The following is a 17,492-nucleotide window of genomic DNA, read 5'->3' on the forward strand; positions in this document are numbered from 1 at the left end:
GCGTGGTCTGGGGAGGCTCCTGGGGGCCACAGAGAGCCCTGCGAGGCTGCATTTGGCCTCCGGGTCTCGTGTTCCCCAGCCAGGTTTAGAAGAACTCGAAGCTCGTATGTGTCAATGAGTCTTTGCTCTGTGCACAGGTTTAGGAAGATTTTCCCAGCACGAAAGAGCTTTATCTTCAGGATTTTCACCTGCTGTTACAGGCTCAGGGTTCACTGAGAGGAAGGAAGCTTGCAGTCTCGTTCTTCAGCTCAAGCACACTGCGCAATCCTAGGCTAAGGTAGACTTAATACCTGATGTAAGAGAGGTACTTATGTTCCTCACCTCGTGAAGGAGGCTGTGTGCAGAACACATCGAGGTCTGTTTCAGAGATACCGTGAGGCTTTAGCTTGGGGGCTGCCACCAGAAATCTCAGAGACAAGGCCCTATAGTGAAAATCAGAGCCTTGCACAAAATCTAATGGATACCGGGCAGGATTGAGCTAATGAGTCTCATCAGTGGAAACCCATGCGAGGACTTCTGCTCGTGAAATGGGGCTTTCCCCTCTCCCCTCGTGTGCCCCCCACAATTGGCTCAGGGGTTGCAATCAGGTGCACCCCCAGAACAGGGTGCAGGAGGAAGAGGGGAAAGATTGGTCCACCTAGCCAGCTGAAATGCTTGCAGGCATTGCATATATATTTCATTGTATATTCTAGTGATTTATTTCCAAGCCAGGCTCTTGAGAGGTATGGCCAGCCCCTGCCTCCTTCCTGAAGCCCAATACTCCTCTTTGCACCCCATAATGCCCTCCCCACTGCAATGGCCCTGTGCCCCAGATGACCCTTGTAAATCCTTACCCATATGTCTACCCAGAAGTAAGTCCCACTGAGATCATTGGGGCTTGCTTTCAGGTATGGGGGAATAAGATTGCACCCTTGGTTCCTGGGATTAGAGGGGGAAACCTTCCATGAATATTCCTGTCTCCATTCTGTAGAGACCTCACCGACTGTAGACCCAAGGATGGGGGTGCTGCCCTGAAAGTAGATGTGTGTGGTGTGTGCTCGCATGCTTTTGTGTTCCGCTGTAGAAAAATTCTGTGTGTGTCGCATTGCCAACTGATCAGAACAAAGCAACCTGCCTGTTCTTATGCCTTTAACAGCAACTTGATGGCTGCAAAAATCAGTAAGCAGAGCTTTTTCTGAATGGTGAGATGAATAGTTTGCCTGCTTAATACCTGCAAATCAAGCAACAATTAAAGGCGATTAAAGTTGACAATCCTGTTTTGTGTCTGTGTATGTGTGTGTTTACTATAAATGCAGGAACTCAAGATGCCTTTGTGCTTCCTGATATCACATGAACCCACAATTGAACAAGCTTTGCCATATGGGAGAGGAGAGGAAAGGCAAAATTATTTTCACTATAGCATTTTGGGAACTTACTTTGGAAAGAATATTTTAAAAGTAGTTTAACGGTAGATCAAACCAATTTGTTTCTGTGCTTTTAATGAAGTAGAGATGAATAACACAAGTATCTTTTCCCCCTAGAAAAGGATTTTAGCCAGCTTGTAATCCACTGATTTCATTGTGAAAATGTGATCAACAGGGGGAGCGCAAGATCGAGCGATCTTACTGGTGTGGTGCAGCTTTTTGGAGAATAACTGCTCAAACCCACCTTTCTCCCTCCCTCCCTGTTGGGATTCAGTTTCTGCTGGAGGCGGAAAGAGTAATTGTCCTGGTTACATTGGGCTCACCTTCCAAAGGTGATAGGCAAAAGGTCTGGTGGGGCAATATCTTCTCTCACGTCTCCTCTCTCACCCTCAGAAATTGTACGTGCCATGACTTACGTGATCAACCAGGGGATGGCCATGTACTGGGGCACCTCTCGCTGGAGTGCAATGGAAATCATGGTAAATTCTGGAGTAGCGGGTACAACCCTAATTTATGCATGTTTTCTTAGAAGCAGTGGTGTCCTGCTCCAGGGTTGTGAGGGGTTTCGGAGACCCCTTCCTATTTCTGCAGCAGGGACCCTTGCTCCAGCATCTGAGAGCCGTCCAATCAGCATGAAAGGGGAGCTTTTTAGCCACCGACAAGGAGCCTTCTCGCCCTTTGTGCTGATTGGAGTGAAAGGAGGCGGGTCAGCCACTGAGGATGGGCTCCCGGGGGGGGGGCCGCTCTGGAGAAGGTGTGCAAGAAGATCACTGAGGAGGAGTTGTGTTGTATGATCCAAAGCTAAGCTTAGAAATACACTGAAAATACAAGGCACCTCCGTTCCAAGAGGACGCTGTGCTACTTCTGTTGCGTACAACAGGATTTCAAGGCAGGCACAACTTAAGTCACTCCAGCAGAAGATACTGGAGCGCTTGAGAACATTTGCCTATGTACATGCACAGAAAACAGTAGCTCTATCTGAAGATCTGCAATGATCTTTGCAATGCATCCCTAATTATTACTTAGAAGGTGGTTTCAGAACTGTAGGAGGGGGGTTTGGCTGTAACTCTCCCGACAGGGAGGCTGCACTTCTCAATTCGCCGCCGCGTTGCTGCCCAGAAGCAAGCCTGCCCTGCGAGACTGATTATTTTTGCCTCCCTCCCCTAAATTAGGAGGCGTATTCCGTGGCACGGCAGTTCAACCTCATCCCACCTGTGTGCGAACAGGCAGAGTACCACATGTTCCAGCGGGAAAAGGTGGAGACACAGCTGCCAGAGCTCTACCACAAGATTGGTATGAAGGCAGGAGGGAGAGGGCTGGGCCAGGGAGCCCTTTTTAGCCCAGGGGCCACATTCCCTTCTGGGCGAGCTTCTGAGGGCCACGCGTCCCAGTGGTGGGCAGGGCCAGAGTCGAAAATGGAGCTGAGCGGCTAATATAAAGTTCCCCTTTGTAAAGTAGGCTAGTTTTTCTTCCCCAATAAAACGACTTTGGGCGCAAACCAGCACAGTAGGGGGTGCAGTTTGGAGGGCATGGGGGCTAGGCAGAGAGGCCTTGAGGTCTGTGTACAGGAGAAGGGATTACAGGGGCCAGTGGAAGCAAATTGCTGGGAGAGACTGGGGCAACCGGTGAGACAACCAGGAACCAGAAGATACAGAGGGATCTGCAGCTTGGATATGGAATCTGAGAAATGTGTTTCTGGAGGTGGAGCAGGTGGAAGCAAGATGATCCCTTGCGAGTATAAGCCCAGATTCAGGGTACAATTCTGCATGAGGCATAGCAGATAAGATTGATATCTGCACTTCTCTGATGGCTTTTCTCAGCATGGGATGGTGTTAAAAGACTTTTGTAATGCAGAGTAAAGGGACCCAGGTGGCGCTGTGGGTTAAACCACTGAGCCTAGGGCTTGCTGATCAGAAGGTTGGCGGTTCGAATCCCTGTGACGGGGTGAGCTCCCGTTGCTTGGTCCCAGCTCCTGCCAACCTAGCAGCTCGAAAGCACGTCAAAAATGCAAGTAGATAAATAGGAACCGCTACAGCAGGAAGGTAAACGGCGTTTCCATGTGTTGCTCTGGTTCGCCAGAACCAGCTTTGTTGTGCTGGCCACATGACCTGGAAGCTGTACGCCGGCTCCCTCGGCCAATAATGCGAGATGAGCGCGCAACCCCAGAGTCGGTCACGACTGGACCTAATGGTCAGGGGTCCCTTTACCTTTACCTAATGCAAAGTAAACCAGGAGGAGCTGTGATTTAGGATGGCCTGTGGCTATTATTTCAGTGAATCTGTGTACAGTGATAGGAAGAGGTGGGGGAATGTTATTTGTTTCCCCCTTATCTTTACCTGACCTGCTTTTTTGTCTTGCTAGGAGTGGGGGCCATCACCTGGTCCCCGCTGTCTTGTGGACTCATCACAGGGAAATATGAGGAGCGGGTGCCTGAAAACTGCCGTGCCGCCATGAAGGTACTGTCTCCTTTGCTTTTGCTGAGGCCTTCCATCTCTCAACTTCAGCTGAACCTCGCACTGTCGACACCACACACAGCCCTTAAATCAGGGGAGACAGGCCTGTGGACACCTCCAGATGCTGCTGGACTACAACTCCCATCATCCCTGACTGCGGACCATTCTGCCGGTTCTGATGGGAGTTGTAGTTCAACAACATTGCTATTTTCAAACACTGGGAATCTGGAAGTCCTGGAGCTCAGATTACGCACACTGGCAATGCTCCAAGAAACCAAACGCTTCCCTTCTTCATCCCAAACATAAATCAATTTGTTGCTGATGTCTCAGAGGTACTTGAAACTATCCTCACCAAAACACCAGGGCCTCATCCAGACGTCCTTATTGTGCATTCAATATTATTTGTGTTCATGGTGCTATCAGGGCGGTTACACAAGCTCCTGTTTCCAAGACTGTTCATGCCCACAAAAGTTTCGGAGCAGGCATACTACTCATGTCCTGCTGAGATCCTGTAGCTTCTTATACAACAAATGTTTCAGGGCGGGGGGGGGGGTTAGGGGGTGTTGTCCCACTTTTTTTGGCATCAGCACAACATTGAGAAAACATTGCAGGACAACTAATAAAGTGCAATGATGCTTCAGTGATCCATTATGAACCCACACCTAAGGCACTATTCTTGTGTCAGTGATACCTGCTGCAAAATTACCTGCCAGCCCCCCCAAAAAAAATCAACCTGGAGGGGTCCTAAATCCTTTGCTGACAGCTCAGCACATCCCTAAGGGCTGCTTTGCAAGTTCACAACCTCCATCCTTTCCTGCCAGTGGCTCACTACCATGCTGTGTGTTAGCTATGATTCCTGCATTGCTGTGGGTTGGATTGGATGACCCTTAAGGTCCCTCCCTGTTCCCCTCTTCCTCTGCCAGTGCTCCCAAGACGACAGTTCTATGATTCTGTGCTTGTTTCCGTTGCTCCTCACACTCTCCAGGGGTACCACTGGCTGAAGGAGAAATTGCAGAGTGAAGATGGGAAGAAGCAGCAGGCCAAAGTGAAGGAACTCCACCCGATCGCAGACCGCCTGGGGTGCACAGTGGCGCAGCTGGCCATTGGTGAGGGAGGAGTGGAGCGTCTGTGTTGGTCAGGGCAGGCCTCAAGCGGCCCCAGAAGCAGCTGCACATCTGGGGCAGGTTGCATTCCAGATCCTGCCTCAGAGGTGGGGCAGTTACGTAGCCCCGCGGTAGGAGAGATTCCCTTTCCTGAAACCTTGGAGAGCCACTGACTGTCATTGTAGACAACTCTCCCCCAACCTGAGGCCTTCCAGATGTTTTGTACTAGAGTCTGGAGCAGGCTTCCTCAAACTCAGCCCTCCAGATGTTTTGAGACTACAATTCCCATCATCCCTGACCACTGGGCTTGCTAGCTAGGGATCGTGGGAGTAGTAGGCCAAAAACATCTGGAGGGCCAAGTTTGAGGAAGCCTGGTCTGGGGGCTGTAGTCTGAAACATCTGGAAAGCCCCAGGTTGCAGGAAGTTGGTGTGAACAACACCAAGCGATATGGACCCCTGTGGCATGCCTTAGCATAAGGCTGAGGCTAACCTTTGTTAGCCGCAGAGCTAAAAGAGCTGGACCCTAATAAGAGAAGTAGGTTAGAAATCAGGAGGCGGTTTCCAGCTGCAAGAGGCATGTGGCATCCTGGAATAACCTCTCTTGAAAAGTTACGGGGGAAAAGAAGGCGCCTTTGCCCAAGACCGATGTAGAGCCCCGCTGCACAACTGGCTTCCTGGTGCTTTCAGCCGTGGCCCATGGGAGTAGAGAAGGTCGCCCTTGTATTTTTGTCTGTTCCCCTAAGAACATGGAGCATTAGCAATGCAGCAGCTGAGACTGGGAGCTTATCCAGGCACTGGAGACGCCCTTCTTCCCTAGCTCTCAGCCAGGCCCTGATCCAGGGTGGTGCTTCCCCCTACTCTCAAGTAGTCATACATGCAGTTAGTCCGGCACTTTGAATCTTGTGTCTAGTTTGCCACCACTTCTAGTCCTGTGGCCCTGGGGGAGATTAGGGTGGTCCGAGAGCTAGCCAGCCACCTAGGCAGCTGGTGAGGAGACCTCCAGTCCTGGGGCAGGGATGGCTGGGCCCTACAGCTCTTCAGAGTCTTGCTGTCGTTCCGAGGTTGGTTCCAGGGCTGGGCAGAGCTGAGCCCTGACACTTGGAGACCCCATGAGGTTCTCTCTTAGCCAGGGCCAGTGTGCATGAAGGTGGGCCTAATTCAGGGAGGTCACAGGGAAGTTTTAGCAGCCAGGATGATGCCTTAACTCCACCCAGATTCCTCTGCAGTTAAGTTGTTGGGTGGGCGAGCAGCTCTTTGCTCCCTGCCCGCCTCTTTTCCGGCCCTTTTGTTTTCTTCCAGGGTGGCAAGTTTTTAGACGGCTCTCCTTATTTGGTTTCTCTTGTCTCCTCCTAACCTAAGCCTGGTGCCTCCGCTCTGAAGGCGTCAGCTCTGTCCTGCTCGGGGTCTCCAGCACTGAACAGCTCATTGAGAACTTGGGGTCCATCCAGGTAAGGAAGAGGAACAAGGGTGCAAAGTCTGGGATAAAGGATGCCAAACCTTCCTCCGTCTGTGCGCATTTATGTCTTGTCCTGTCCTGAAGCATCATGAGAACATGAACAAATATTCATCTAGGCCAGGAGGGGGAAACCTTTTTCAGCCCAAGGGCCACACTGCCTTCTGGGCAAGCTTCCGAGGGCCACGTCTCCCTGTGGTGGGCAGGGCCAGGAGCAAAAGGCAGAGGGTAGAGCAATGAATGCAGATTTCACCTCTGTACACGCGCCTTCATTATACACCTTTAGGTGCCGGACGAAAGCATTCCTCTACAACCAGGCCTTTGGCTGATTAAAATCCAGTACCCTTTTAAATGAGTTGTGGGAGGGGGGGGATTATCAGTTTATTAGTTTTCTTGTTTTTATTATGCAGCTTACATTTTTTATATTGTATTTTTATGTTGCAGACCACCCTGAGATCTGTGGACGCAGGGTGGTATACTACTACTACTACTACTACTACTACTAATAATAATAATAATAATTTTTGCATACACTCAAACACCCGTCTCTGTCCTATATCTAGGGAAGCATGAGGCAGGCACTATCAAGAATTCAAGGACACACCCAAAAAATGAAAGAGCAAGTGCAGAGCAGGTCTGGTAGAGGTGTGGCTGGGGAGAATCCGGGGGGCCAGATAGAGAAGTCTGGAGGGCCACATCTCTCTCTCTCTCTCTCTCTCTCTCTCTCTCTCTCTCTCTCTCTCTCTCACACACACACACACACACACACACACACACACACACACACACACCCCAAGACCTGAGGTTCTTCAGCCCTGATCTGGTTGCATTTTAAACCATTGTGACCTGCTCTGGGATCTTAGGGTGAAGGGCAAGTAATAAAATAAAACCTCATCCTGGGTTTTTGGAGGCGTTCCATAGAGCGATCCTGCCTAACAGCCATTGATAGACCTCTTCTCCTTCATGAATTCCTCTTTGTCTCCTCTTAAAAGCAATCTAAGCTTGCAGCAGCGAATGTCATAAATTAATCCTGCTTTTACCTCTCATCTCCCTTGAATCTCCTGCCAACTGGGGCTCTTCCAGGAGGCCTGTTTATTGAGCATTCACCCCTATTTCCCCCCACAAAGTGTGCACAATGGTTATACGATGCCCGCTGTTCATTGAGCAATTGCTGTGCTCAACTCCCAGTGAATTTTCTTGTCAGTTTCCTTACCACAAAAAGCCTGTGGTTTCTTGTTTGGCTGAGTTTAATCGTGCGTTTTCAACTGCACAACCTAAATTTGCGGGTTTATGATCAAATCCCACCCACAAAGTAGCCACAGTCTGGAAAGAGGAAGAGAAGAATTACTTCTCGATTTTCTCCACATTGTGCATACCAGCTCGGTGGCTTTACAATATTCATTTCAAATTTTAAAAAAAGAAATGTGGAGACAAGTGGGTGGGGAGCAGGGGCAACTGCATTTCCCCCTCCTATTAAATTTCCATAATTTTTTTTTGGCCAAATGTACCCGTAGCCAGAGATTATACAGATTATTAATTTTTTTTAATGGAGAAAAGTGATCGTGGGGAAGAATGGACATTTATCCACTTTTTTTTAAAGCCCTCAGAAAAAGTGGTGGTTAAAAAGGTGGGGCACAAGAGAGGGATGCACAGAGATGAAAACTGGGACACCCTGCAGCTCTTTTAAAATTTTTGGTTTCCCCTGGCCTTTGTGTTGCATTTGACAGATATATGAGCCAGCTTATCAAAATGCTGGCTCACTCTATTTCCCTACTTATTTTGAAAGCTTACATACCTCTTAATTTTCAAAAGAACTTCAAATTAAAATCACAGCGATAATTTTAAACAACCTGGCATGGGACTCGGCTACATTGGCAAAGAAAAAACGCTTTGTATGCATTGTTTATGCATTCTAACGCTCTGACACCAGATGGCACTGTGGAGTTCCATTTTTGCTAACCCGATTTCTTATACAAAGTTTGCAACACGTTTAATTGAAACGCTTGTTTGATGGGTCTAGACCAGACATCCCCAAACTGCGGCCCTCCAGATGTTTTGGCCTACAACTCCCATGATCCCTAGCTAACAGGACCAGTGGTCAGGGATGATGGGAATTGTAGTCCAAAACATCTGGAGGGCCGGAGTTTGGGGGTGCCTGGTCTAGACAGTGCTTTTTTTCTTTAAAAATTTTTTTTAGGAGTACAGTACTCTCATTTTCCTACTCATATTTGAAATACTGCCCCCTCAATGAGGCCAAACTTAGATTCACAAAATGTTTAGGGGTATGCATACCCCTGTGTACCCCCAGAAACAAAAGCACTGGGTCTAGATCCATCCTACGTTTTATATTTTTATTCCATACACAGCATGGCTATAGGTCTCTGAGATCATGTGGCAATAAATTTATGGAACAATACCTTTGTTTAAGAACTGAAATGACTTAAAAGTTAAATGTCATTAAACAGGCATTTGGTGCTTTTGAGTGTGTGGCGGGGTGTGTGTGAAATTGCTTCTTGTTTAAATCATCGGAAACAAGAAAATATTTGAGGGTTAGGGGAAGCTCACAATAATAACGAGATGTAAAACAGAGTCCACAATTCAAATATGGGTGCCACCATGGCGGAAGCCCTTCCTCCTCAGTCATGCAGCCCCTCTCTTTCTCTCCGCAGGTCCTGACCCAGCTGACACCCCAGGTCGTCCAGGAAATTGATGCGCTCCTGGGCAACAAGCCCAATGCAAAAAAAGAGTCCCGGGCGTAGGGACACATTGGCGCCCGGGACTTTGCACGCTGTTGTCCCAAAGGACTGCATCGCCTCCTGCTCCTCCTCTGGTGGGCTCCTGGCTCTACCTACCTACCCCTCCCTGCCCCACATGCTCTCCCACCAGCTGCCGCCTCTCAACTTGGCGGGGGTGGGCAACGAGGAGCCGCTTCGCGCATGAGAACCAAATAACCGTATACTTCCACGGCGGGCGAAGTGGGAGGGTGCCGGCGGGTTAGCGCTGGCCCCCCTGCAGCCGTCTGCTTAGATTACAGTACAAATAATAAGGCATGAGCAACCCAGCTATGGGACTGGCGGGTAAGAGGCACCGCCTCCCACTAGCGCCGGAACTGCCGGCCGCTTTGCCTCTCTTTCCCATATCAATACGCCTGGTTTTTAAACAAGGAGCGGGCACAGTGCAACGAGGCAACATGGGGGGGAGTGGGAAAAATAAGCACACAGCTGGTGTATGATAACAATTGAGCATCCTTAGTACATATTTACCCTCGCCGACCAAAGTCCCGTCTTGCGTAATGAGTCATTCCATTTACTGTACTTTTTTTACTTTTCTCCTCAGCATCTTGTGCTTTCGTTGGGGGGGGCACCGCACCACCTTCATTTGTGGGTTTTATGATGTTTTGAGGGACCGCAGAGGAGCCATCGTGTGCACGACCCAGTGGGAAGTCCTCTCGGCGAAATGAATGGGAGCTGCGCATGAGCGGGAGGGGCGCCATTTTGTATTTCCTGCCTCAGGCACTGAAATGTCTTAGGCTGGCCTTGTGTGAAGGCCCCAGTGAGGACATAGCTCAGATAGTCCCTATAAACTGAGGGAGAAGTAGAGGGACCCTCCGTGCCCCTGTCTCTGGTGGGGATATTGTGAAGGGACAGTGCCCTTCACCCCAATTTTTCAAATGTAACCTTTCTAGAGTCCTTTTTCAGATACAAATATCAGCTTTCTTCCCCTTCCCAGCTCTTATTTCCATTTCCCCCCCCCAAAAAAATATTGCCTTGCCTCTCCAACACAACCTTCTCCCTTCACCGTCTTTCCATTCCTAAACATTTAAGGTTTATTCCCCCAGGGAAAATAATACAAATCCTACATTTTGAGGACAAGGGGGGCTAGGACTTTTTGAAAGACAAATTTGTCCATCAGTTCGTATGCTTAACTTGGGCTAGTCATGGATTTTTATTTTTATTTTCCACGGAGGGAGTGGGGAAAGGGAGGGACGTTTCTGCAGTGCAAAATCATTGCCAGAACCCGCTTCCCCTTTCTCACCGAGTGGAGAGGATTACGTTCCTCCATTTTGGGGGGCTAAGAAGGCCCAAAATTCATGGTTGTCGGGCAGATCAGCCCTTTGGGCAAGCAAAAGCCATTTTGCCCGCAAGCTCCACTCAGCTGCCCCAAAGCGTAATTCGTAATGTCTTTATTTGGTTTCGCCTAATCCTTTATCTAATTTGCAGCTATTCTCCTCACAAAATGCCATTACAAATCCCCCCTGTTACTTTTGGCAGGAAAGCAAAACTGGCTCCCTTCCTGCTCCTCAGGAGCAGCAGAAGCAGATGGCTGAGAAGAGAGAGAGAAAAAGACATTTCTCTCTCCTTCCCCCTCAGTTTCCCTCTGTGGTTTTTCATTTTGCCATGAATTTCCTCCCCAGAGGCCGACACCACCAAACCTTCCCGTTTTGTCGCGGAGGTGGAGGCTGCCTTATCACTTTGGTTCTGACTTAATCTCTCTCTCTCTCTCTTTTGCATTTCATTTTTTAAACAGAATTCCATATTCACCCTCCACTAGGGAAAGAGCCATCTCTTCTTAAAGCAATAATATATTGAAAAAAAGCGTCAAAAAAAAAGCGTCCTCAGGGTCAAAGGGTCACCTTGGGGCAGTGGGGAGAGAGGAAAGCTAGCAACCAAGTCCCCCCCTGAACTCCCTTGCTCCTGGGGGAGCCCTGTGACACCCCTTTTTTTGCACAACTCATTGCTTTGAATCTGCTGCGCTTCCAGGGCAGGGCCACTGTGGCACCTGTCCCCCTCGCACTGGCTGCAAAAATTAAATTATACGATGCTGTGTATATAATATATATATTTTCTCTGTCGAGAATGAGTCTTGCTTCGAGTTTTACTCTAGAGTAGCACTTCTGTCGCTTCCAGGAGTCTCTGCAGGGGGTTGGGGTGGGTCTGCAGGCCAGAACTGAGGCTGCTTGGGATTTCTAAGATGGCACCCACGCACACCCCTCTCGGTTCCTCAGATCATTCCTCAGCTTTCTTTATTGCATTGTCCACCAAGGGATAGCTCAGTCAGTAGAGCGTGAGACTCTTAATCTCAGGGTCACGGGTTTGGGTCCCACATTGGGCGAAAGATCCCTGCATCGCATGGGGTTAGACTAGATGACCCTCGTGCTCCCAATTCTATTATTTATGGCACACCTGTTATTCTGCAGGGAGCTCGAGGTGGTTTATGCGGGTCTCCTCCCCTTCCTCATTTAATCCCCACAACAACCCTGCAATGGAGAGAAGAAGGCAGCCCAAGATCAACACCCTATAATCTTCATGACAGAGTGGGAATTTGAAACCTGGTCTCCCAGGTCCAAGTCTGACACTTTAACCACTATGTCACACTACAATCTTTAAAGGCTTTGAACATATCTTGTTATATATCTATTTATACCCTGCCTTTTACCCCGACAGGGACTTGAGGCAGCTTACAGATAAAATAAGAACAGCTAAAAACATTGGGGGGGAGGGTTTAAATTAAAAATATTACTATGAAACATTAATATAATTAAGTATATGTATAATCTTTATATCGGTGGGCTCTCCTTCACTGGAGGTTTTTAAACAAGAGGTTGGATTGCTGGCAGTCAGAGATTCTTTAGCTGCGGTTCCCTTTCCAACCCTACAATTCTTAACGTTTTTAAGATTCTATCTGCTTGTAGCCCAGATTTGTACCCCACAAAAGCTCAGGTGCAAGGAATCTGTTTAGAAACTGCATAGGAAACCTGTGTCAGGGTGGGTGGGGGAGGGGGGGACTGAATATACCGGTATTCAATTTTTAGAAGAGTTTTCCAAACCGACAGGCAGGTATTTTTAAAAGGCAAAATGGGGTTCAGGTCAGTTTTGCCTGGGAGCTGGACTCCTGGGCTCCTGTCCCCAGATCTGACTAGGTTGTACAAGGTGTTTCTCTGTGCGTGAATCTAGTAATATTTAGCCGCCTTTCGATAATGTTCTTTTGGATCCGTAAAGGGAAGGGGGCTAGGCAAAAAAAGCCCTGAAAGATTTCAAAGCGCAGAGCTCGTTCCAAGGGAGAGCAGCTCCCTCTGCAGCGCAGCAGAGGCATTGCAGGCCTGTGCACAAATTGCCCCTTTCCCCCTAAAGGAGAGAGAAAAGAGCTATTTCTACTAAAAAGCAGTCCCCCTGCAGAGACCACCTTGCAGGGATTTTTTTAAAATGCTTGATATAAGTAGAATGGGCACGTGGCTTTTAAAGAGGTTCTTTTTTGCCCCTTTTCTTCTTTTGGGGTGTGTGTGTGTGTTTGGACGGTGGGGTGGGGGCGGGGAGAGATACTTGAAATATTGAAATATTAAAGAATACATGAAGCAACAGACCTGGTCTTGCTTGGTGTTTTGTGATGCTTGTTCTTGCGATCGATGAGATGCTTTGAGAAGAGGATTTGGAAGGGGAATAAGACTCCACCGTTCAGCAATGTTCTGTCTTAAAATGCTCATATTGTCATGACAACAATCAGCCACAGGCATCTATACCTGGAAAACAGTGCAGGGGGAGTGACAGAGAGATCTCTGCCCGGTGTGACAAAGCTTGAGTCTCTCTAGGTGTTGCTGGACTCCCAACTCCCCATCACTTATTTATTTAGTGAGGTTCATGGCTGAATGGGGATTTGAACCCGGGCCTTCCCAGCTCCAAGTTCAACACTCAGCCACTCGCTATACTATGTTGGACCTCATCCCCTGACCATTTAGCATGAGACACTTAACCTCAGGGTCAGGGGTTCAAGCCCCACTTTGGGCCAACGTTTATTGCATTGCAGGGGGTTGGATTACTAGTTGCGATCCGTTCCAACTCTACAATTCTGTGATTCTACCACTGAGTTTGTGTGTCTGTGTTTGATAATGCATTGTTCTTAGGTCCACGCTATCTGATTTGGAAATGAAACACAGCAAACACTTGGCCAGACACTCGCTGTGTGGTGGGCGACAAGAGCATGGCGCTCACGCTTGCTTGCATTGTTTTATTGTGTTTTTAATATTTTGTTGGGAGCTGCCCAGAGTGGCTGGGGCACCCCAGTCAGATGGGCAGCATATGAATAAATATGAATAAATATGAATAAAATTATTATTTATTATCATCCTAGTCTCTGATAAGCTTCGTTCCAAGGAAGCAGGACCCTGCTCAGAGATCGGGGTAGCATGCAACAAAATGTACATGTTTGAAACTCTTAATCGTGGGTTAGAGCCCCACAATGGGCAAAACATTCCTGCATTGCATGGGGTTGGATTGTTGACCCTTGGTGACCATTCCAACTCTCCAATCCTATGATTCCTATGAAACCTAATGTATGAGGAAGCTGTCTTAACCACTGCTGGATCCATGCCTATGCTGCTTGGTAGCTCCTTTCAAGCAGGCATGCTTCCCAATAATAGTTCTGCTCTGTTTTGCCTTGGCCAGACCATACCTGGAGTCCTGTGTCCAGTTCTGGGCATCCTAGTTTCAGAAGGATGTTGACAAGGAGGAAGGTGGGCAGAGGAGGGTGACCAGGATGTTGAAGGGTCTGGAAACCCAAGACTTATCAGGAACAGCTGAGGGATCTGGGTATGTTTAGCCTGGAAGAGAGGAGATACGATAGCTGCCTTCACATCTCTAGTTGTTTTCTGCTGCTCCAGACGGTAGGACCTGGACTGAAGAATTCAAATGACATTCAAAGGAAATTATGCCACAGTGGCACAAACCTTAGTCACCTCCCATTTGATTACTGTAGTGCGCTCTACATGGGGCTGCCTTTGGAACATGCTCAGAAACTTCAGCTGGCCCAGATTGTTGACTGCGGCTGGTTCTAGCAAGCAGGCCACTCCCTTGCTAGAACATTTCCACTGGTGTTTCCAGGCACAATTCAAAGTGCTGGCTATGACCAATAAAGCGCTATACGGCTACTGTATCTGAAATTAATAATAATAATAATAATAATAATAATAATAATAATAATAATTTATACCCCGCCCTCCCCGGCCAAGACCGGGCTCAGAGCGGCTAACACTGAATATAAATACAGTAAAAACATTTTTTAAAAACAAAACAAAAAACAAAAAAGTTGATTGAAATATATGTTAGAATACAGTTTAAAATGCAGCCTCGTTTTAGTGGTAGCTATAAGGGGAGAAAACGTCAAATATTCACCAGGGCCAACATGCTGGTCCTACATGGGCCAGCAAAAAGAGCCGAGGGAAAATTTATATACAAAATCCCATATAAGGGGTTCCATCCAAAAAAAAAAATGGGGTGGGGGGTTAGACTGAGACCAGCCCAAAGGCCAGGCAGAACAGCTCCATCTTGCAGGCCCTGCGGAAAGATGTCAAATCCCGCAGGGCCCTGATCTCCTGCCGTAGGGCGTTCCACTAGGCCAGGGCCAGAGCTGAAATCTAACCTCCTTGGGGCTCGGGACTTCCAAAGTGCTGTTAATTACGGACCTTAAGGTCCTCTGCGGGGCATACCAGGAGATGCGGTCCTGTAGGTATGAGGGTCCCAGGCTGCATAGGGCTTTAAAGGTCAAAACCAGCACTTTAAACCTGACCCTGTCCTCCACCGGGAGCCAGTGCAGCTGGTAAAGCACTGGATGAATCTGATCCTGCGACAAGGACCCCATAAGGAGTCATTCTGCACCCGCTGGAGTTTCTAAGTCAGCTTCAAGGGCAGCCCCGCGTAGAGCGAATTACAGTCATCAAGCCTGGAGGTGACCATCGCATGGATCACTGTGGCCAGATCAGGGTGAGAAAGGTATTCCCTCATATGAGCCTGCCCAGGCTCTGAGATCTTCTCTCAGTGCTTCTCCACAGGGATGCTTGGTGGGGACGTGGGAGAGGACCATAGCTGCCAAGTTCTCCCTTTTTTTTAAGGGAAATTCCCTTATGTTGAATAGGCTTCCTCGCGAGAAAAGGGAAAACTTGGCAGCTATGGAGAGGACCTCCTCAGTGGTGGCTGCTCCCAGGCAACTTTGGAACTCCCTGCCTAGAGAAGCCAGACTGGCTCACTCACTCCTTGCTGTCCTTGAGCCAGCAGAAGACTTTCCTGTTCCAACAGGCTTTTGGGAACTGACTTTTAATGAAAGGGCTGGTGCTGTGCTGTTTTTATTGTAATTATTTGTTATGGTTTTAATAGATTTTTAAATGTATATATATAGTTTTAGTGTTTGTTTATAATGATTGGGTTTCCCCCCTATGTTTGTAGCTGTTCTTATTTTTATCCATAAGCCACCTTGAGTCCCTGCCAGGCAAAAAGGTGGGGTGCAATTAAATGATTAATAAGAAGCATTAGGAAGAACTTTCTGACGATATGAGCTATTCAACAGTGGAATGGGTCCTTCGGAAGGTCATGGACTCTCCTTCCTTGGAGGTTTTTAAACAGAGGCTTGGTGCCCCTCTCTCAGGAATTCCTGAATTGTGGTTCCTGATTTTCAGGGGGCTGGACTAGATGATCCTCGGGGGGGGTACCTTCCAACTGCACAGTTCTATGATTCTATGGAGATGCTGTTAGCTGTACTTGGGACCATTTGCCCACAAAGCAGGAGCTTGTACCAGTGAGCTACAGCTCTTTGTCCCTGGCTCTTGGAGGTGATGCTCTGCCTTGGGGAGCACAAGCATGTTCATGCTGTGATAAGTCCTTCAAACACTTACCAAGTGGCGTTGGTCCATGTGCCACGGTATCCTGGGGGAACCGGTGCTTCCTCTCAGCTGTGCAATTAGATTATTCAAGAGGAAATAGCTTATCAATTACCTTCTCTGTTATTAGCCAAGAGATTAGCGAGTCACAAACCCAAGTGCCTTTGGCACATGAGAAGTTTCACCGCTGCTGCCTGCATGAGGTGCAGGTTGAGACAGGAGCACCGCAGTCTGAGGAGGGGGAATCTTTGCATCGACTCAAATGAAAAACACACAGTAAAAGGTGCCCATCTTTTTAGACCTATGACCATTCTCGTTATGGGGAGAGTTGAGCCCATCAAGCATATACATCGTGCTTCCTGTCTGGTTTCCTTTTCACCAGGGCAAGGCAAGCGATGGAAACGTGGCTGGCCAGCCTTCCCTGCAAAAATCCTGCGGCAATTGCAACTTGAGTTGTCAATCAGCTTGCATTGTTGGAAGGAGCAGACAGCGCCTACAATTACCAGGCTTACGAGCATCCCTCACCAACAAAGCAAGCGGCACACAATAGGCTACGCTCCTGTCATAGATTAAGCCAGTGTCATTTATGGGACCCCATCGAGCAAGCAAGCGGATCCCAGTTACACAGTTTGTAAAATCTGATTTCTTCACCTGAAGAATTCAGTACAGGTATAGGGTTGTAACGTCGAATTGCTTCATCAGTCAGATTAAAAATGCTTTGGGTCAACTGAGGTGTCCTTTAATCAGACTGTGTGGGCGGGCGGGCGGGCGCATCACTCATGGAGGGGGCCCTGCAACAAAGTGTTGCAGTGTGAAGTGCTTCTGTTCGGGGTTCCACGTACACCACCACTACCACCCTGACAGCAGTTTGTGCCCATTGAACATGCTTAGTCTTCATATCAATGGGCAACTCTCTCTTCCATCCCCAGTAATGTCTAAAATAGCTTCGCAGCGTGAACCAGGAAGCGACAAATCGCTCAACATGATTCCCAGCCATATCTGTATATGCTTTCACTCACATGCAAGTTCATAGAATTAGAGTTGGAAGGGACCCCGAGGGTCATCCAGTCCAACCCCCTGCAATGCAGCAATCTCAACTAAAGAATCCATGACAGGTGGCCATCCAGCTCTCCTTAGGAGAGTCCACCGCCTTCCCAGGGAGTCTGTTCCACTGTCAAATGGCTCTGGCCATTGGAAATCTTAATACTCTCCCAGCAGAGGTTCATGCCTTGCCTTGGGTAAATCTTCTGGGAAAGATAATCCCATTGTTGGGGTCTGGCCAACCTGAACGCCACATTCTATACGTAGTTCTCTTATCCTGCGAGGGATGGCAAGACCTGGGGTTGGAGTGGCTGACTGTATATGTGTGTGTGTGTGTGTGTGTGTGTGCGCGCACACACACACACACGCAAGCGCAATATAGGCTAATAATACAGA

General features: G+C 48.4%; 1 protein-coding gene across 3 annotated transcripts in view; it reads left to right on the plus strand.

Annotated features, from left to right (window-relative positions):
- Window positions 1-10,988, plus strand: part of KCNAB3 (potassium voltage-gated channel subfamily A regulatory beta subunit 3) — a 42,827-nt gene extending 31,839 nt beyond the window's left edge. For all 3 annotated transcript variants that reach the window (XM_088656258.1, XM_088656257.1, XM_035136357.3), the window contains exons 9-14: window positions 1,797-1,882; window positions 2,576-2,696; window positions 3,765-3,859; window positions 4,842-4,962; window positions 6,319-6,407; window positions 9,082-10,988. In XM_088656258.1, the coding sequence (XP_088512384.1) occupies window positions 1,797-1,882; window positions 2,576-2,696; window positions 3,765-3,859; window positions 4,842-4,962; window positions 6,319-6,407; window positions 9,082-9,171 (602 nt within the window). In that variant the 3' untranslated portion in view covers window positions 9,172-10,988. The remainder of the gene's footprint in view (window positions 1-1,796; window positions 1,883-2,575; window positions 2,697-3,764; window positions 3,860-4,841; window positions 4,963-6,318; window positions 6,408-9,081) is intronic.
- Window positions 10,989-17,492: the final 6,504 nt, after the last annotated feature.

This window comes from Zootoca vivipara, chromosome 12 (genome assembly GCF_965207765.1).
Source record: "Zootoca vivipara chromosome 12, rZooViv2.hap1.1, whole genome shotgun sequence".
Lineage (NCBI taxonomy): Eukaryota > Metazoa > Chordata > Lepidosauria > Squamata > Lacertidae > Zootoca > Zootoca vivipara.